Source organism: Daldinia decipiens (assembly GCF_022478715.1).
Source record: "Daldinia decipiens strain CBS 113046 unplaced genomic scaffold F4813scaffold_13, whole genome shotgun sequence".
NCBI lineage: Eukaryota > Fungi > Ascomycota > Sordariomycetes > Xylariales > Hypoxylaceae > Daldinia > Daldinia decipiens.
Genome location: NW_026054556.1, coordinates 546856 through 566170, shown reverse-complemented (window position 1 = coordinate 566170; position 19315 = coordinate 546856). Strand labels below are relative to the sequence as shown.

At 49.0% G+C, this 19315-nt stretch overlaps 5 protein-coding genes across 5 annotated transcripts; 3 read left to right on the top strand and 2 right to left on the bottom strand.

Annotated features, from left to right (window-relative positions):
• Window positions 1–3728: 3728 nt before the first annotated feature.
• On the bottom strand, window positions 3729–6075 carry F4813DRAFT_50340 (vacuolar protein sorting-associated protein Vps17). Its single transcript, XM_049248571.1, has 3 exons — window positions 5310–6075; window positions 4807–5260; window positions 3729–4756 (listed from the first exon to the last, which is right to left on the bottom strand). Exons 1-3 carry the CDS (start codon window positions 5772–5774, stop codon window positions 3888–3890), a joined length of 1788 nt encoding a protein of 595 aa, XP_049100441.1. The 5' UTR covers window positions 5775–6075; the 3' UTR covers window positions 3729–3887.
• A 202-nt stretch (window positions 6076–6277) lies between these two features.
• Window positions 6278–9691, top strand: F4813DRAFT_356929 (P-loop containing nucleoside triphosphate hydrolase protein). The gene is made up of 5 exons (XM_049243046.1): window positions 6278–6358; window positions 6418–6712; window positions 6772–6832; window positions 6939–9231; window positions 9318–9691. Exons 2-4 carry the CDS (start codon window positions 6521–6523, stop codon window positions 9143–9145), a joined length of 2460 nt encoding a protein of 819 aa, XP_049100440.1. The 5' UTR covers window positions 6278–6358; window positions 6418–6520; the 3' UTR covers window positions 9146–9231; window positions 9318–9691.
• A 129-nt stretch (window positions 9692–9820) lies between these two features.
• F4813DRAFT_356925 (P-loop containing nucleoside triphosphate hydrolase protein) lies at window positions 9821–13429 on the top strand. The gene is made up of 9 exons (XM_049243045.1): window positions 9821–10548; window positions 10608–10865; window positions 10922–11032; window positions 11097–11151; window positions 11212–11265; window positions 11324–11342; window positions 11402–11430; window positions 11526–12388; window positions 12441–13429. Exons 1-9 carry the CDS (start codon window positions 10429–10431, stop codon window positions 13173–13175), a joined length of 2244 nt encoding a protein of 747 aa, XP_049100439.1. The 5' UTR covers window positions 9821–10428; the 3' UTR covers window positions 13176–13429.
• A 220-nt stretch (window positions 13430–13649) lies between these two features.
• F4813DRAFT_50233 (S-adenosyl-L-methionine-dependent methyltransferase) lies at window positions 13650–16506 on the top strand. Its single transcript, XM_049248570.1, has 2 exons — window positions 13650–13753; window positions 13817–16506. The coding sequence occupies exons 1-2, from the start codon at window positions 13733–13735 to the stop codon at window positions 16361–16363; spliced, it is 2568 nt and encodes an 855-aa protein (XP_049100438.1). The 5' UTR covers window positions 13650–13732; the 3' UTR covers window positions 16364–16506.
• On the bottom strand, window positions 16507–18775 carry F4813DRAFT_50225 (GTP-binding protein Obg/CgtA). Its single transcript, XM_049248569.1, has one exon. The coding sequence runs from the start codon at window positions 18492–18494 to the stop codon at window positions 16650–16652; it is 1845 nt and encodes a 614-aa protein (XP_049100437.1). The 5' UTR covers window positions 18495–18775; the 3' UTR covers window positions 16507–16649.
• Window positions 18776–19315: the final 540 nt, after the last annotated feature.

Below are 19315 nucleotides of genomic sequence, written 5' to 3'. Positions count from 1 at the left end.
AAAGCGGAGCTTGGATTTCCTAATCGGGGCATCCTCAAAGCTTTGAGTATGCATTGCACCTACCTGCCTACCACCTATGTGCCTTCCAATTATATAAGTCTCATATGTATATATACTACCTAGGTAACTTAATGATTCCGGAGCTAGGAAGGAGCATCGTCCCAAGAACCGTCAAGAAGTTAAAAGCGTCGTCGTTTCCATCCAATAATCTTTAACTTGCTCGGTGGAACGTGGTGGAACATCATTACCACTTAAGTTAGATGTTCTGTCCGTTCCCAACTTGTCTTCTACTACCACCTAAGAACCAACAACTTCTTATCGTATTATGATTGTCGTCAATAGGACTTGAATTACCCATTCAACTAAACTATCGGCTTCTAAGGGCCTAGGCGTCTCTTGTTAGGTCTATTAGGAACTATTAGCCTAGGAGCACGCCTGTCATGCTACGAGCTCGTCTATGCGATGTTTCTCCAAGAATCTATTTTGCCGCTACCCCTGGGCCTGCAGCAAGATGCTCGCACATGGCAGCAGGGACAGCAACAAACGAGCGCAACGAAAAGGAGCCTCCCCTGTCTATAGTATTGCGCACCAAGTCTTCGACATTATCAACTACGTAGGCTAGAGTCAAACTACATGCTTGAGCGACGTGGGCTAGATTTCGTCTATTGCGCAATCATAACTTGGACACGATGTACTTACACACGTTGGTTAATGCTCGTGTTCTACCTATCAGAACTTATAGTTCCATGCCGTGTGCCTGATGTCGTCAACTTGTTTTTTTATTTTTTTTATGGCGCTAACACGACATGAATATAGTATGCTCCCTACCTAAGCCGCATATTGCAACTCTCTCGTACTACAGGAACCACGACATCATTTTTCACATGCTCCATCAAATTTTCTTCAAAGCTACGATATGCAAGAAAAAGGAAAAGGAAAAAAAAAAAAAAAAAGCACTGCTAGCGTCGGCAGAAGGTACAGAAGTCCCTCACATCTTATTAAGAGTCAGCTCTAGGAAACACCATTATCGCAACCGACTCGAAACTAGTTCGGAGTTGTGGCCGGCATTCCTGCATCCAAGTGGTGATCAACTGCTGGGGCCATGTCGTGTTACTGTGATTCGGTTTTGCGCAGATCTGTCTGTCCATTGACAGAATTCTGGGCGCGCCTCTATACAGCCAATTGAGCTTTGTCGACAGTCATTTCGGAAGCCGGAATGCTTTTCCCTTTACTACATACAGTATCACGCAGTTGGTATCTTATCATATTTTGCCAATCTTCGACAGATAAGTGATGAAATGGTCCCGTTGCCCCAATTGACTGTTTTGAGGGGTTCCGTCCCGCTGGTCAGAATTGGAGAAATTGGAGATCATACATCCAACTCCTTCACCATGAGCGTGTGGGTAAAGTATATTCTGAGATTGGTCTAGACCTAGCAATTCACCGTCTTTTGATACTTTGTTTACCCTGTTTTCCGAAGAAGCTAGGCATATTACAAGCTGTCTTATTACTCCGTAAATGGATCTTCAAGATCCATGAGGCTGCGCACATGCAACGCAACGGGGCTCTCGGGAGCAATTTCGGCGGTAGGGTTGAATAAGCTTCTCTACGCCAAGTTGTAAGACAACGGGACGGGCTTAGAACATCTCGGAACTGCAAGCATGTCTTCTCCATACACCATTATCCAACAGAAAGGACGCCGTGAAACGCCCGTACGCCACGTCGACCGATCTCGCTGAGGTTGTGATAGGTCGTTGCGCAGCTAAGCTTTGTGCTCAAAATGGCTCGTCGATGGTGAAGTATATTTACCCCGGTCCTACTGACAATAGTTTATTTTACTCTGGAGCATTCCAAGCTACACTCTGATAACGCAACGGTTAAGGTTGATACAATCCCAATCCCCTAGTTAAAGGATTGCCATACAGCCTGGATGTCTTATACAGAGTTACATCTTACCCACAAGACCGGGCCAGCACTACTTAACTCCCCGACTTTGGCCATATCGACTACTTAAATACGATGATGTCGAACTACCGAGGTTGAGGTCCATGGTAGGTTACCCAGCATTAGCGGGTTACAAAACTACCATGCATGTCTTCGCACAAATTCTCTAGCCTTTGGTGCTTATCTGGACATACCTGGAGTTATTTTTATCCCGCTTACATATCTCTCAGCGGTTTCATACAATATTTGTGTCGTATTACATGAATGATGCGAGTATGTCTGCTATGACGCTTGCTAAGCATTCACTTCGAACGGAGGTTGACAGCATCGCAAGCTAGCGAATTTCGGGCCGGCTAAAGGCTTTAATGCGTAGTCAATCAGCCACCTTATCGATCGAATGACAACATTTGGATCGTGAATATACCTGTCTCTTAAAGACAACGCTATAACACCATGGCTCCAACGGCATCTTAATGAAGTAGCAACGAAGCTGATAAAGCAAACGATATACAACAGTACCAGTAGCATGGCTGTGCATGTACGTGTACATACCTAGTATGTATAGGCCAATTGCCCAAGGAGGCGCTGTATATGGCCCTATACTCAATATCGTTTTAGTATCCCTAACGCAAGTAAGTGTCCTATGCAGGCATGTAAAGAATATCTGCACCTTGTTGGATATTGGTATAGCCGGAAGTATGTGACTACGCATATTCACCATCGCCACTTAGTATAGCGTCCATTTAGGAGTTGCGTTCTGAATATGGAATTGCTGCTGCCACTGCCGCTGCCGTTGCCTCTGTTTCCATGCTTCCATCTTTGGTAGTTTTACGCACTACCCCCAACTTAACCCCACGATCAACAATATCGAGACTACCGGCAGACTATAGAAATCATGATCGGCTCAGCTTCGTCATAACTCTTGGTACCAACTATATGCAGCAGTGTCCACTTTCGGCTGAGGAGGCAAAAACAGTTAGATCTGACGATATATCCACGAATACATGTATAGATTGTAAACCTTAACACATTGGATTGAGGTTTTTTAACCTAAAGGTTAGTATGCATAGGAAATGTGCCATGCATGCATGTCTAAGGTAGCTTGTGTAGCTCTCCTACACGGTTATCGAAGCAAGAAGACGATGATCCGAGCTCTCGAGGGCAGCGGGGGTACGACGATACTATATATTGCATTCCATGTGGCTACCCGCTGACGCCATACACAAATTTCACATCCAGGGAGTAAGAATACGAAGAGGATAGTCGTGCCGGCACATAATTATATTGATCTTGCTAGGCTTACATGAGGATTGATTGGTGGTGAATCACTAAAAAAAATATTTGCCACCTTATAGCTCCATATTGGTGTGAGCTGCAGATACGCCACTATATAGGAAATACCGGTCGTCCAGAGAGATCTGACGAGAACATGATGAACGTGCATGAGCGATGGCCGCATGAAACAGGCTACTGCGAGCGCCGTATCTTGCATCCTTGCATCCCCATACTACCGTAGTACGGCTGGGCGCCGCAGATACCGTCGCACCGAAACGGTAGCCGAGCAAGCTTTCTACGTCCGGTCGTGCTCGGAATATGATGCTACTTTCGGGGTGATACCAAGGCATCGTAAGGGTTTGCTGCTCCTTACCAGGTACATATATGATCTGTAATTTTCAGGATCACGGCGGAGGAACAGGCGAGAAGGGACCAACTAGCCAAGGAGAGCAAGCATGCAAGCTACGCTTCTAATTTCATTGAACGCCGGAAAAAACCGGGTTGGGATCAAGGGTTATGGGAGAACGTCCCACGTACATACATACAATGGCTACATAGGTATACGACGACAAAAGTTTTTCTTCGTTGCGGTGGGGAGAAAGGGGGCAATTCCGGTTTTTATTAGTAACCCGTCTCCTCGATAAGTCAGTTTCGTTTGTGCCGATGTCTTAGAATGTGCTCGTTGCCAACCGACTCGCAGCATTTCTGGCATCCACGCGGTCCTCATCATCCTCCTCTGTAAGGCCGACCAGGCTCGGATTAATGGTGGTGCCGCTGAGCGCCCTCGACCCCGGGCGCTGTGCGTTCTCTCCGTCGTCCTCGGCCACGTTGGACATGAAGCTACCCGACATACTCCTATTATCCGTGCGCCGGGGCACGCCGCTCCAAGAGTCGCCCTTGGGTCCCTGGCTTGCTGCAAGGCTGGAACGGCGGATTGTTGGGTGAGCCTCGCGCCCTAGTCTGCTTAGGCCGCCTGAGGCGTCGATGGCTCTGATGTCGGGCCGAACGCTCTCCAGGAGCGCGAGGGTGCGCCGCTCCGCCTCGATCTCGCGAGTCACGAACTCGCGGATGCTCAGGCGCAGATCCGCGGCGGTTCTTGCAAACCACTTACGACGCTCCTGCACTAGCGTCTGCGTTACCCTTGATGTCTTCTGCGCTAGCTCTAGCTCGACATTTCTCGCTTCGTCTAGAGCGGTGATGGCCTCATCTACCTTATCCCGTCGCACGGTGTTGCTGGCTCTTAGCCTGTCTGCAGCGTTAAGCTTGGTCCTCGTAGTCTCCTGAGCTTGTAGGAATTCGCGAATGAGTAGTTGCCTATTCGTCAGCGTCTCCTTGACGATGAAGGCATCCTGCGAGTGATATTGAAACGGGTCACTAAGAGTTGTGGCTTCGGCAGTCGCTTGGGCTGCATGGTAGTCGCCCACTGTCTGTACGATCTTGCCGAGTTTCCGATATGCGTTTGCCAGACCTTGATGCGGCTCCTGAATGTGCATTGCACCAATTTTGACGCCGAAATCGGACTCTGATAATCCTAGGCCTAATTGCCATGTTAGCTATTGATAATCTCGTAGAAAATAGTAGATGTACCTCTACGGGACTTGACGAGTTTGTCAACCTTGTGTCCCGCATCCATCGAGCCTAAATAGAATAGCTTCACTATTGGTCGTGCTTCTGCTAGCTCCGGTGTGTCGTCGGGGGGTGGTGCAAATTGCTTCAATACTTTCCTCCGCACACCCGTTGCTGGCTGCTTCTTCTTGACCATGGGACTATACCCGAAATCACTTTCCACAAACAAAACCATTTCGTCATCCCTCATAAGAACCTCATTACTACACACGTAGTTGAACCATCTCTGCATGAGAGCTTTTACCCTCGACTCGTCTTCATCGGTTCCGGCGCCTGCCGATGTAACCGAAGGCGGCACAGCCGGGACTAGGGCATCGGGGTTGGCAGATATGAGATGTTCGGCGAGTTTAACAAACTCGGAATGTAAACGGCGGACATCGCGGAATTGGGTAGTTCGGAACTTGGGGATATTCGTCTAGAGAAATTAGTATTACAAGGCGCAAACACTCTTCGTTGAAACTTACATGTACGTCAAACCTCAAGATAGGATCTTTGCGACCCGTGCGCTCCAATCCTGTGATCTTTGCTTGCAACTTGTACTGAGGGCCTCTTGACCTTACTTGTGGTTGCGATTTCGGCGGCGTGCTCGGTTGAGGTTGAGGCTGAGGTTGCTTCGCGTCGGCTTCGGCAGGCTGTTCCTGTTGTCCTTCCGAGGGCGCTGACTGCTCTGAGGGATCATATGCCGATGTAGAAGCCGTGCTACTGGCCGTGCCTGGTCGTCCGAAAGCGTTAGCGCCTGGGTCATCATGCGCGAATCCATTGCTCGAGTCGTTGGCTGTATATTGATATGGTAAAGACGGCGGTGGTTCGTTGCCTATAGAGCTGAAGGTAGATTCGTTGCGGCGCGGTGAGGCCGCGGGCGATGATGAATCCCAAGGGGAAGCGCCTGCGGGGTGCTCATCATCGGCTATCGTAGAGCGGTAATCCATTGCGTCCTGGAAGAGAGCGGCGGCTGGAGGAAAGGCTGGTAGAAGTTGATAGGTCCAGCGGGAGAGTAGGATAGATTTAGATAAGGGGTCGCATTCCACAAAATTTGCTAAGCGGCAATAGTTGATTGTAATAATCAGAATGTGCAGGTCTAAACTGCAACATCAATGCTCGAGCTAGTTCATCAAAACTAGCCGAGAGCAAGCAATAACTAGGAAGCTTGGATAATGAAGTCAGACACGGGCTGCCTTCGAAAGTAGAACTAAAATCATCATCGGTGGGGAATCTTGTCGTCTGCCTATGTACATGTATGTACATAACGTCGTACGTCTAGGTACTTTGCTACCTCTTGTATGGATGCACCTACCCTAAAATGTAGCCGTGTACCAAGTACATTAGATTAGGTACTCAAGCACTGGTCCGTGCGCAATTAGGTAATTGTTGGCTTGCTGGCTTGCTGGTTATGTACAGAGGTATTATTCCTTAGCGACTTTTACTTCATTGGTCTATGCACTTTATACTGAATTGCAATACTTTTTGCAAGAGAACCTTGGAAGTATATGATAGGTACATGTACCTAGGTTAGGTAAGTATTTTTCTTCATAAACTTCTCCAACTCTAACAAAAAGTTAATTGCAACAACAGGAAGCTGCTCAAGCCGTGTGCTTGTAGAAACCGAGTCTGTCCATTGCCAGTTCTTGATAGTCTACCCAGTAATGAACCAGGCATTCGCTTGGAATCTGCGGGTATGAGCTTACTCGTACTCACGTGCCGAGCTCCCCTGGGGTGCTCTCAGTTGGCTATATTCTCGTCAACATACTTGAGGCACTATGGAAGGACACGCTTCAGTGTCAGACGGCTCTCGAGCCATACAGCTACTCCCCGGGACACTGGCATTGAGTATGTCCGAAATATAGGTATCATTGCCCACGTCGATGCAGTATGTTTCTTATGGAAATAAGTATTGTCTTATATACCCTGATACTCACGACTATATAGGGGAAAACAACTACTACAGAGCAGATGCTCTATAATTGCGGGGCTTTAAAACGTGCAGGAAGTAAGTTGTTAGCTATGTATCATCTATGTCTAGGTTCCCCTGAAGAAGGAGGAAACAAGTCAAGTAGACGTTCGTTCTGACATATTATGACTGATGCGTGCCCTAGACGTTGATCAGGGAGACACTGTGACCGATTTCTTGCCAATGGAGAGACAGAGAGGAATTACAATCCAATCTGCTGCCATTACTTTCAGCTGGCCATCAAAAGAACGCCTAGACCCAGATGGTCAGCAATATATCATTAACCTGATTGATACCCCTGGTCATGTGGATTTTAGATTTGAGGTCGAGCGCTGCATACCCATTCTCGATGGGGCCGTATGCGTCATTGACGGAGTCGAAGGTGTTGAGGCACACACAGAGAGAGTCTGGTCGTCAGCTCAAGAATTCAAGGTGCCTCGAATTGTCTTCGTTAATAAACTCGATCGCGATGGTGCTTCGTTTAAGAAGTCCGTGCAAGACATCGGGCTGAAGCTCAATGGCATGCCATTAGTCTGTCAGATACCCTGGTGGCAAAATGAGACTGTAAGAGGCATAGTAGATGTAATCAGCCGTTCTGTCGTCAGTTGGATGGGAACCGAAGATTCCCCTGAAGAATTGTCAAAGAGACTACCCGAGGGCACAATCAAAGATGAGATCGAACGCGCACGGGAGCGCCTGATTGAACAACTCTGCGAGAAAGACGACGAGCTGATGGAATTGTGGACTGCTCACGGAAATGATCTGCCTGACACAGCTATCAAAGAGAGTATGCGCCGTGTTGTTAATACCGGCGATGGGTCTATAATACCCGTTTTTGCAGGATCTAGCTTGAAAAACATCGGCATCGCCGCTCTACTTGATGCGATCACAGATTACCTGCCTAGTCCCTCAGATCGTCCCGAGCTCAAAGTCCGGGTAGGTCGAACATATCAATCCCTTAGTCACGTCATTCAAGCACCGAAGCCTTCTAAGAAGCCTCCGCCGCGTGTCGAAGCATTGGCGTCGGTTTTCAAAGTAGTCAACGACCCCCGTCGAGGAATGCTCACATTTGTGCGGGTTTACTACGGTGCTCTGAAAAAAAACACCCGCATGTGGAATACTAATCTTCAGCAACTTGAAGGCTCTCTCAATATGATGCAAATATCAGCAGGGAAAACTATCGAGATACCTCACCTAGCTCAAGGGCAAATAGGTGCAATCACGGGTCTGAAGGCTGCAAGGACTGGAGACACCTTACTTGCTTTTAATTCACATTCAGCACCACAGACAGAACTCGCTACTATACAAGTACGACCGCCTGAAATACCCCCCGCTGTGGCTTTTATTGTTCTCGATGCGTACAACCCGACTGGTGCAAAGGCCCTCGAGACGGCCTTAGAGAATCTCTCTAGGGAAGATCCGAGTCTGCGGTGGTCCAAAGATGAAAAAACAGAGCAATATACACTCTCTGGGATGGGTACGCTTCACTTAGAAGTTGCTCGTGATCGTCTGGAGAACCATTATAAAGCCGAAGCTTACTGGGGTGATATCTCTGTTGACTACAAAGAGTGTTTGACCGCGCCGACAGCCCCTCATCAAGCTATTTTCGATGGGGTGGTAGCAGGCAAATCTGGTAAGGCGACATGTTCCGTAGTAATTGAGCCTCTGCAAGAGGATCATAACGATACGTTATCAGGAACCCACCTCGAGCGAGACGGCAACATCATTCAGGTCGTGTTTCCAAAGGAGGCTCTCGTACCTAATATTGAGGAAACAAGGCAACATCTCACGAATGGTGTAATATCAGCACTTGCGAGAGGTCCTCGCCGCAATTCACCAATGCACCAGTGCCTTGTTACAGTCACGTATGATGCCTCGATCAATTCCAGCTCAACTCCAAGCTCACACCTAGTCGGTGCAGCGAATAAAGCAGTAAGATCGGCTCTCAAAGAAGCGCACCAGCAGGGGATGATTGGCATTCTCGAGCCAGTTATGAGGGTCACAATTGTCTGCCCCGAAGTGTCAGCGGGGGCCGTTCAGCACGACATACATACAGGTCGCGGGGGGCACGTCCTCGAAGTCAGGGATATGCAAGAAACCCAAGCTCAAGAAGGCGATATCGTCAACGTATCCAATATCTACGCCCCGCCAGACCCATACGAGTTCCAAACGACACTTCGGGAGACGCGGAAGGGCCGTCTGCGGATGCTGGAGATTACAGCTCGGGTACCGTTTGTAGAGATGCTCGACTACGATACCCAGCTCAGGGGAAAGACCCAGGGACGTCATACCTTGACGATGGCCTTGGAGACTTTCGAGAGAGTTACCGGTCCAAGAGAGAAGGCCCTCTAGTCTATCTCGATTGGGTACCTTGCATAGGCATTCCTTGTTTATCAAGGGGATACAGTTCAATGCCCTAGTTAGGTAGGCAGCCTTAGCTATGGAAATAGTATATACCTAGTTAACTACTACCATTACATATGCCACAGAGGCTTTGATTTGGGTTGGAAATTAAGGGACGTACACTTTCTTAGATGCATTCCTTAAGAATGGAAATCGACTGCCAACACTGTCAGGATGGCGGGTCTAACCCTAAATAATCCAATACATGGAACCAATAGTTCTAGGCAAGTACGAGATTTAATCCTCAGCCTGACCTTCTTGAGTTAGGATTAGCTGCAGGCTGCAGCTGCAGTTGCCGCCACGCTGGTCTCCCTGAAACACACGTGCTTTTGTTCGTACCCTATTAGTTAAATAAAATCTGGTAATTTTGTAACGACACCTTGCTTCAATGTTAGGCTAGTTGCGCGGCATAGCGCATTGCCCCGTGGCTGTGATACAGTCCCAGCCGTGTTAGAACCCGGTCGCAATTCTATAAACTTATAAGATAACGCTTCGTTAACATAGAAGATTAATTAACTATACGATATCCTTAGCGTCAGATGGGGGGTTGCGGTAGCCGTATATATATAGTATATATACGGCTCTTAAGTATAAGCCGCTCTTAAATATTAGTAAAAAACGTAAAGCTTACCAAATTTTTACATATTAGCGTTATGAGCTAATTAATATTTTTAAGCGGTATATATGCAGCTACTGCTACCCCCCCTAAGACGTTAAGGATGCCTGTTAGTAAACTGGTGTAAAAACTGCCTTACCTCCTCGAGGATATTACATGTCACATATCATATTACAACCTTAACAGACAACCACTCGTGCAAACGGGATCAAGGCGTTTAAGGCTCGCAAGCTGATCTCTAGACTCTAGTTCGCTAGGTACTCCAACAACTCTCTGGTCTTAATATGGCCAGTTAGTTCTGCCCGCAAAACGATGAGATGTAGCACAACAGCTACCTGACAACCCAACGCCAGGCATACACGTCAGGCTATGTTAACAAGGCGACCGTTACCTAGGACCTACCTAGGTAGGTAGGTAGCTCCTCAACTTGATACAATATACCTAAGTAATTTTCTTCTATTCCTACGACCATATTTAAGTATCCCCTCCTACGGCTTTTTTACACACTCATACCTACTGTGATCTTGTCCACCCAAAACACCACAATTGCGGCACAACTCAACTTCACTAATCAAATCATTTGACACATCTGATTGCACAACAAACATCCTTCAAAATGCGCAGCATCGACGAGAGCACTACGCTCGAGGAGAAGTCAAGCCTTGGAAACCTCTCCATCCTAACTAAAGTCGACAAGCTACGTGAGCTTATCGGAACCAGGATTGCCCTACCTCAGGTATGTTTCTTTCTTCTGTCGCCAGAGAAACTCGATATCAAATTGCTAACATTTTCTAGCTCGTAGTTGTTGGAGATCAGTCATCAGGAAAGAGCTCAGTGCTCGAGGGTCTGACCCATTTCGGGTTTCCTCGTGATGCAGAACTCTGCACACGCTACGTAACCCAAATCACCTGTCGCCGCGAGAAAGAGGAAAGCATACACGTTTCCATCATCCCTCATGATGAAGCCTCTACTTCTGACCAGGCGCGTATCAAAAAGTTCCATCACACCCTAAAAGCGATAACCCCCGAAAGTCTTGCCCAGTTATTTACGGAGGTCAGTTAATGTTATTCTTGAGGTCTTATGAATCACTACTAAACTACCGCTCATAGGCAAATGAAGCCATGGGAATAAAGAGTTCTACAAAGTCTACATCGACCGATGGTTCCAGTCTTCCGGCATTTAGTGAACATATACTCAAGATCGAGAAGCTTGGCCCAGAGGTGAGTCCTATGGTGTAGTATAACATATATACTAAGGGGCATATTGCTAACATAACAACGCTAGGAGGACCACTTCACGGTTATCGATGTTCCTGGAATCTTTCGAAAAGAGACTGAGGGTGAGACTTGGTTTTATTCAACACACCGGCCGCGCAGAAACAATACTAACAAATGTCTAGGTGTCACTACCGAGGCTGATATAGAGCTTGTCATGAATATGGTGAAGAATTACAGTATGTTTTCTCTAACATCTCAAAAGCTAGGATATAACATACTGACTTGGCGCTTTAGTGAAGGATCCGAGGACCATGTAAGTTGCAATCCACGTTCTAATAATAGGGCTCAGCTAATATAGTTACCCCTTTCAAGTATATTAGCGATCATGCCTAGCAACGTCGGTAAGTATCCAGAAGCATCACGTTCTCTTTTTAATGATATTTTACCATTCCCTTTCGGAGAACATGCGCCTTACTAACGTGATTCTTTTTTCGAGATCCGGCGACACAAGAAATATTGAAGCTAGCTAAACGAGCCGATCCCTCGATGGCTCGTACTATGGCCGTTCTGACAAAACCGGACTTGGCAATTGAAAGTACAATGCAGCAGATTGCCATCGACCATGTTACTGGCAAGAGGGGAGACCTTTTGCTTGGATATTACATCGTCAAGAATCGTGGTCCCGACGACGCACATAAGACACTCAGACAAGGTCAGGCCGATGAGAAAAGGTTCTTCTCCCAGACCCCTTGGTCATCTCTTCGGGGTACAGAAAGGTCTGGCGTGGAAGCGTTGAGGAAGCGTGTTCGTGAGCTTCTTGTCGAGCTTATCAAGAAAGAGTTTCCAAAACTTAAAGCGGATGTTGCGAAGGAGTTGTCAGCATTAAGGTCAGAACTCAACAAGATGGGCCAATCGAGAGGTCATCAACATACGCAGAGAGCGTACCTCAACAAGATAAGCGAGGCATTCCAGGCCCTAGTCCGAGATGCTCTCAATGCATACTACACCGGCAATAAGATGTTCGAAGAAAGACACGATCTTAGGCTTATTACGCGCATCGTTGAGGCGAATGAAAGCTACTCGGATGCCATGTTAAAGAATGGACACACCTGGCCTTTTGCCTCCGACTTAACGCCCGAGGAGAAGGGCAATGAGAAAGTACGCATACCGGCTGTTAGTCTTGCTCGTACTCACGTGGTTCCCAACCCTGACGACGGCACCTACCCCGAACTTGAAGAGATTTTGAATGATTCTCAAGACTCTCTAGACGGTATCATGGAAGAAGTTAGCGGTGAAGGCGATATCATGAACTATATCGCAGGAGTTTATAAAGATAGTCGTGGACAAGATCTTGGAACAGTATGTACAGCGCAATACTTATGATATCTTATTCAACTAACATGTTCGATAGTTTGGTGGCGCCCTTGTTTCAACCATGTTCAAGGAGCAGTCGAAGAAATGGAAATATATTACGCTGGATTACGTGAACCGAACCATTTGGATTGTTCACCATTTCATCGTCGAGGCTATCAAAGAAACCTGTCCCGACAAACGCGTCCGTGAAGAGCTATGGAATGGACATCTTCTGGATGAGCTACAAGATGCCTATCGTAAGGCTGTCGACCATGTGATGTTCCTACTCGAAATTGAGCGTGACGGCTCCCCCTTGACGCTCAATCATTATTTCAATGACACCCTCCAAAAGGCTCAGAGCGGCCGTTTGGTGGATGCTCTTCGACAGCTCGGAACAGAGAAATTGCTAAACATATCAGATGGGACCAAGCCCGGCTACCATTCAGAGAAGGGTATATTCCTAAACGATGTACAAATGAACAATTTGTCTTTCAATATGGCCAACTCGGAACATGTTCAGGAGTATATGCACGACATACTTAAGAGCTACTACAAAGTCTCTCGTAAGCGATTCGTCGACGTCGTTTGCCAACAGGTTGTCAATCACTATCTATTGCAAGGGAAATGCAGCCCACTCAAGATCTTCAACACGGAGATGGTGCTGGACCTCACCGAAGAGCAGCTAGACATGATCGCAGCGGAAGATACGCCAGTCAAGCGACGCAGAGAGAAACTTGGGCGCGACATTACTAACTTCCAGGAAGCCCTGAAAGTTTTGAAAGGTTCGGGTTGAATCAACCAGGGAGAAGCTGACAAGTGGAGGGCGTAGGTTACGCTGATCTTGAGATTCTCTTCTTATGGGGTCTTATTTAATCCGGATAGGCGGTGCTGCATATGCATAGCACGCTATTAGGGCAGCTCCTTTTTGCAATATATGCAGCAAGCTTTGCCAGTTTAGATGTAGCAAATGTCATGACAGCTCCCCTAGCTCTATATCCCATTTATTGGGATTCTAATAGACTGACGGAACAATTTATAAAGAACTCCATACTTGCTTAGCTTGTTGTGTTAAGTATACGTGTGAAGTGAGTAAGAACATAGACTTTTAACATCTAACCTAGGGTTTAGCTACATCGTGTATTCTCCTAGTCAAGGATATGTAACAATGGACTGAATGGATCAACTGAGGGGCTAAAAGCTTTGGTGGGGCAGATAAGATAGTGGGGTACCAACTAAGCTTTCTCAGACGTCTGTTTTTGCTGGAGAGCTTCAACTTCAAAACTTTCAACATTTGCCTACAACAGTTCTCGACAAGCTCTCAATCCGAACAGCTTTCGCGAACAAATACAAATGGGGCGCAAAAAGTTTCGGGTAAATATTGAATTCGATAATATCTAGTATTTGCATTAAATGGATCTAACTATTCACTATTAGGGTGGTCGCAAAGGCGGTTCCAATCGCGCTCCTCGCGGCGACGGTCCCGCGCCGTATCGATCATATAGCGAGATTGTGAAGGAGAACACAAACCTGGAAAAGTACTACAACAGCGCGCTCCCCCTCGAAGATGAAGAAAGAGCCGAGTTTTGGGAAGCATTGAAGAGGGAGCTGCCTAATTCGTTCCGTTTCTGCGGATCTAAAGGCCACGCGCTTGCGGTTAAGCGACTTTTAGAAACAAGATATGTGCCTGATATTGTTAAGATCGAGCGCTATGATGGCGAGCCCGTACAGGCCCCTCAACCAGTCCCTTGGTACCCCGACCAGCTTGCCTACTCTATGAATACCCCTAAGCATGTCATTCGCAAGTTTCCCCCCTTTGCCGCCTTCCAGAAATTCCTAGTCTCCGAGACTACCGTTGGCAACATTAGCCGACAGGAGGTTGTCAGTATGATCCCACCTCTACTGATGGACCTCAGGCCTGGGATGACTGTTCTGGATCTCTGCGCAGCGCCTGGAAGCAAGGCTGCCCAGCTACTTGAGATGGTCCACACCGGAGAGGAGACAAGAATTCAGAAGTTTATGCAGGCATTCGGTGAGGGTAAGCCAACTGTTGCCATGGACGCCGACCTTTCAGTGGATGCTGGCGACGATGGTCGCGCAACTGGACTTCTCATCGCCAATGATGCGGATTACAAGAGGAGTCACATGCTTGTCCACCAACTCAAGCGACTTTCTTCGCCGAATCTTCTCGTTACTAACCACGACGCAACTCTTTACCCGGCTATCAAGCTGCCGCCACACCCAAAAAACCCGGAGAAGGGACAGTACCTAAGATTTGACCGGATACTTGCGGACGTGCCCTGTTCAGGTGATGGAACCCTAAGAAAGAACATCAACTTGTGGAAAGATTGGCAACCCGGAAACGCGTTGGGACTTCATCTTACTCAAGTTCGAATTTTGGTCCGTGCCCTCCAGATGCTGAAAGTTGGTGGTAGGGTCGTATATTCGACATGCAGCATGAACCCTGTTGAGAATGAAGCGGTTGTCGTTTCCGCGATCGAGCGCTGCGGCGGTCCCGGCAAGATTAACATTGTCAACTGTAAAGATAGACTTCCTCTGCTGAAGCGAAGCCCGGGAATGCATCAATGGCAAATTATGGACAAGTCTGGTCGCGTTTGGAGCAGCTGGGAAGAAGTCCAGCAGCACGCCCTGACAACGGAGGGGCAAATACCCGGCAAGCTCTCAGAAACTATGTTCCCTAGGCCAGATACTAGCGAGTGTTCCGCCCTAGACCTGGACCGTTGCATGCGAGTGTACGCTCATCAACAGGATACCGGTGGTTTCTTCATCACAGTACTAGAAAAGTGGGAGGATTTTAAAGCTAAGCCAGAGGCTCGAACTCGGGCCCCCACCAATACCACCAGCTCTAATGATGCCGATAAAGCAGAAACAGAGATAAAGATAGAGATAGAAGAGGATAAGGCCGCTTTGGGTGAGCCGACTGATGTACTACCGACCATTGGAGCCAAGAGGGTTTTAGACGAGGAGGAAGCGGAGACAAAACCAGACGCCAAGAAGCAAAAGACTGCTTCGCCTCCTAGCGAGAAGCTTGAAATCCAACCTGAAGTTGTTACCGAAACAGAGCAAGCACCTTCGGAATCTAAGACAGAAGAAGTCAAGCCCGAGCCCGAAACTACTCCTCAAAATAATACCCAACCCGACCGAAAAGTCAAGCCATCCGATGGCAATTACGAAGAGCCATTCAAGTACTTGCCACCCGATCACCACGTCATCCAGGACATTCAAAGGTTCTACAAAGTATCGTCACGTTTCCCTTCAGATCGATTTATGGTACGAAATGCCACAGGTGAACCGGCAAAGGCCATCTACTACACAAGTGCGCTCCTTAGGGACATCCTATCTGAAAACGAAGGCCGTGGGGTTAAGTTCGTGCATGGGGGTGTTAAGATGTTCATGAAGCAGGACGCACCGTCTGCCGAGGTTTGCAGATGGCGAATACAATCAGAGGGTATGCCTATCATCCAAGGCTACGTCGGCCCGGAGCGCGTTATCCGCCTGACGAACAAGGAGACTTTCCGTAGACTCCTAAAGGAGATGTTCCCCAAGTTTATCGATGACGACTGGAAGAAACTTAACGAGATTGGCGAGAGGGCTAAAGAGATTGGTATGGGCTGTTGTATCCTTATCGTCGAGCCGGATGGAAGCGATCCAGATTTCTCGGAGCGCATGGTGCTTCCATTATGGAAGAGCTTCCACTCGTTGAACCTAATGCTGCCGAAGGAGGACCGGTCTGCAATGCTTCTCCGCGTCTTTAACGACACTTCGCCGGTTATTAATCGAACGTTGAAGGAGTCCGCGAAGAAGGAGGACGCAGCTGAGGCGAATGATGAGGTTAAGGATGATCAGACCATGGAAGATGTTCCCGCAGTCGAGGAAACTAATGGCGAAAATGAGACAGCCGAGCAGCATGATGAAAATAACGGCGACGAGGTAGCAGGAGACGTTGAAGTTGAGGCTCATTAAGAGATGGCTCATTACCCAGCTGGTGGCCCACCCATCGTATTAAACGATTTGAATTTATCAGGATTGATGAGTTAAAGCTTAAGTTAGTCGAGGACTTACATAACACGAAGCTATGAACGAAACGTAGACCTGTGTTGAAAATGGGCGGCTCGCATTTTTGCTTGTTATGAAGTCCATCATACGAACAGTCGCTCTATGTACATTATATACAATTTGGGATTTAGCAGCATAAAAATGTATAAAATGCAGCCATCAACGGCCCCTAAGATCTGAACTAATCTGTTCATCACTCGTCCAGCAGTCCTACTGTCCAATGTATAATTCTATCCACACCGTGTCCATGAATAGCGCTTACGGGTATCGCAGCACAGTCTTCCACCCACGCGCCCTCGACTCCGCTAGGATGCGGCTCCTGTCCATCGGTAACAGCATCTAGGTATTCTTTCAACCTGGCGTAGTTATGCTCGGTGCCCTGCAAATCGCCCTTCGTAGCGATTACAAACCACGGCTTCGCCGCGATATGCAGACCCCCTTCTCCGCCGGCCATCGGCTCCGGGAAATTCGCTACAATCATCTGTCCGCCGAAACCCATCCCGCCGCTCCTAGGGCGCGTATTCGGGGAACTGCTACCGTCCCCCTCCCAGTCGATCCGCCCCGCGATCTCCCGCTCCTGCTCTTCGTCCTCGCGCATCCGTGCGTACAAGCCTACTTCCGTCCACAGCGCCTTGAGCGCTTCTACGGCGTCGCCGGCGCTCAGATCCACGACGAAAGCCAGAACGCCTGCGCGCTCCACGTGCCGCAGGAACTCGACGCCGAGACCGCGGTCTAGATGCGCGCCTTCGATTAGTCCCGGGATGTCGGCGACGGTGAACCGTGTCCGTGGTTCTGGTGTGAAGCCTGCTGGCGCGCCGAGCTGGTCGCGTTGCGAGATTACTACTGACCCGTACTTCGCGTCGTGGATTACGGAGTGGGGTTGAGGGGGTGCGGGCTTCGGGGGAGCGACGACGGGGCGTCCTTTATGGTTGTCGAGCACGACCGTGCCGATGTTGGGCTGGAGCGTCGTGAATGCCCAGTTACCAACGCGAGCGCGGCTGTTTGATAGGGCGCGCAGGAGCGTGCTCTTTCCGGCGTTGGGGAGACCAACTAAACCGACGTCTGCGAGCAGCTTGAGTTCCAGCTCTAGCTGTAAACTTACGGCGCGCTCGCCCTTAGTTGCGAAAAGAGGCCGTGGGCGGTCTTTCGATACGAAGTGCGGGTTTCCTAGACCCCCTATTCCACCTGCAGCTAGCAGTATGGGCTGCGGCGTCGGTGTCGATAGGTCTAGATAGATGGGCCCGTCGGGTTGCACGTACAAGCGCTCGCGGCGCGGGAGGCGGGGAAGTCTTAGGTTCCGTCGCTCGGTATGTGATATCCCGGGGTATAGCAGGAATTTGTCCAGGTGAGGGTGTTCGGGAGCTTCAGGCAGTTCGGCGCGAATGGCGCCTTCAACATCTTCCGCCTCGGCAATGGCTGCATCAGCTTCCCTCACCAGTCGCATATACTCGCGCTCTTTTTCTCTTGCCTCGCGAAACCTTGCGTTTTCCTCGACAACCGGGTCTATGCGGTTGAGCTCTCGGACCACTGTCCCCACCGGCACTTGGATGACGAAATCGTCACCGCGGGCGCCGCCTCGATTACTTCCCTGCCCCGTTTTCCCCCTCCCCGCGCGCAGGACACGGCGTCGCGCCAGCTTGTACAGGGAGGTCTCGCCGTGCACGGCCTGGATATACACGTTTCCGCCATACCCGCCGTCGCCCCCGTTCGCGGGACCGTTATCTAGGTACGCCTCCCGCAAGAACGAAATGCAGCCGTGACCGCCGCTGCCCGCGTGCACCGTGATGCGCGCCTTGTCCGCGAAGGCTGATATCGCGTAGTCGTCCGGCGCCGGGTTGAGGCGCGAGGACGGAAGGGCGTCGCTCGAGGACGAGGGCTCGGTGCTACTCGAAGAGGAGGGGGCGGGGGAGCTAGATGAGTGCAGGGTTGTGGTCGTAATGCTCGCTCGGCCGATTATACGCGAGGAAGCGGATCGGAAGAGAGTCGGGTATAAGAATGGGAGGAATATGCCGGAGCCCGGCGAGCACCTAGGAGGCATCTTGGGTATCGATTGAAGCTATATTGAATTCATAGTCGTGGGTGAAATTTACAAAGCTGGGCCCTTCAGCTTCCAACTGGTTGGAGTTGGATAACCCGGATAACCCGACCGAACCCTCCTCTTTGGCTCATTTTCCCCGAAATGAAATTTTATCTAGTAGCGATAAGGTGGCGCGTTGTCGATAAGATAAGACTAGCGCTTTGTTTTAAGTTTTTGGTTTTAGCTCTAATGCCGGCTGCCGGCTTCGGCTAAAGGTGTGGTGGTAGGTCACATGGTCGACGGGACATCTTTTCCGGAATGGGGAAAGGGGAAGGCGGGATGTGGACGGGACCCAACCTCACACGACAGCGCAACACGCACAAAAAAAAAACCAAGCTAAAAAAAACCAACACATACACACAATGTATATGTATAAGTGCGAAATCACCAGAACACATCCAATCGAGGAGATTTTGCACACCTTAATATAGTACCGTTCAAAGACGTGTAGTTGCTCTGATCAGTCATCACGCTCTAATATAGTTGGTTCAGATGAGGACTTCACTGGACTGATAGGCGCCAATGGCTCATCTCAACCGGAGTCTCAAAAGCCGCTGGATGCGCTCGAAAGGCGGTGAGCCGATGCTAGGGCCAACAAGACGCCATTCTGCTGTACAACTTGGGGGTCCTAGCACAATGCGGGCAACTCGAGCTTGGCGACCAGCCAGTCAAATGGGACCATCTCGGAGCCTCAAACGCACTGTTCGAGATTGCGGGCCTTCTTCTTTTGTATCGAGCGAGCATCAGTGCATCAGTGATCAATGATCAGTGACGCTGCCACC

Excerpts from the sequence above, each read along its gene's own strand:
- F4813DRAFT_50340 (XM_049248571.1), bottom strand. The coding sequence starts at position 5,774 with ATGGATTACCGCTCTACGATAGCCGATGATGAGCACCCCGCAGGCGCT. Across the intron at positions 5,261-5,309 it reads TCTTGAGGTTTGACGTACAT|ACGAATATCCCCAAGTTCCG; the intron begins GTAAGTTTCAAC and ends TAATTTCTCTAG. Across the intron at positions 4,757-4,806 it reads ACTCGTCAAGTCCCGTAGAG|GCCTAGGATTATCAGAGTCC; the intron begins GTACATCTACTA and ends CATGGCAATTAG.
- F4813DRAFT_356929 (XM_049243046.1), top strand. The coding sequence starts at position 6,521 with ATGAGCTTACTCGTACTCACGTGCCGAGCTCCCCTGGGGTGCTCTCAG. Across the intron at positions 6,713-6,771 it reads TCATTGCCCACGTCGATGCA|GGGAAAACAACTACTACAGA; the intron begins GTATGTTTCTTA and ends ACGACTATATAG. Across the intron at positions 6,833-6,938 it reads GGCTTTAAAACGTGCAGGAA|ACGTTGATCAGGGAGACACT; the intron begins GTAAGTTGTTAG and ends TGCGTGCCCTAG.
- F4813DRAFT_356925 (XM_049243045.1), top strand. The coding sequence starts at position 10,429 with ATGCGCAGCATCGACGAGAGCACTACGCTCGAGGAGAAGTCAAGCCTT. Across the intron at positions 11,152-11,211 it reads CTTTCGAAAAGAGACTGAGG|GTGTCACTACCGAGGCTGAT; the intron begins GTGAGACTTGGT and ends ACAAATGTCTAG. Across the intron at positions 12,389-12,440 it reads GTGGACAAGATCTTGGAACA|TTTGGTGGCGCCCTTGTTTC; the intron begins GTATGTACAGCG and ends CATGTTCGATAG.
- F4813DRAFT_50233 (XM_049248570.1), top strand. The coding sequence starts at position 13,733 with ATGGGGCGCAAAAAGTTTCGG. Across the intron at positions 13,754-13,816 it reads TGGGGCGCAAAAAGTTTCGG|GGTGGTCGCAAAGGCGGTTC; the intron begins GTAAATATTGAA and ends ATTCACTATTAG.
- F4813DRAFT_50225 (XM_049248569.1), bottom strand. The coding sequence starts at position 18,494 with ATGCCTCCTAGGTGCTCGCCGGGCTCCGGCATATTCCTCCCATTCTTA.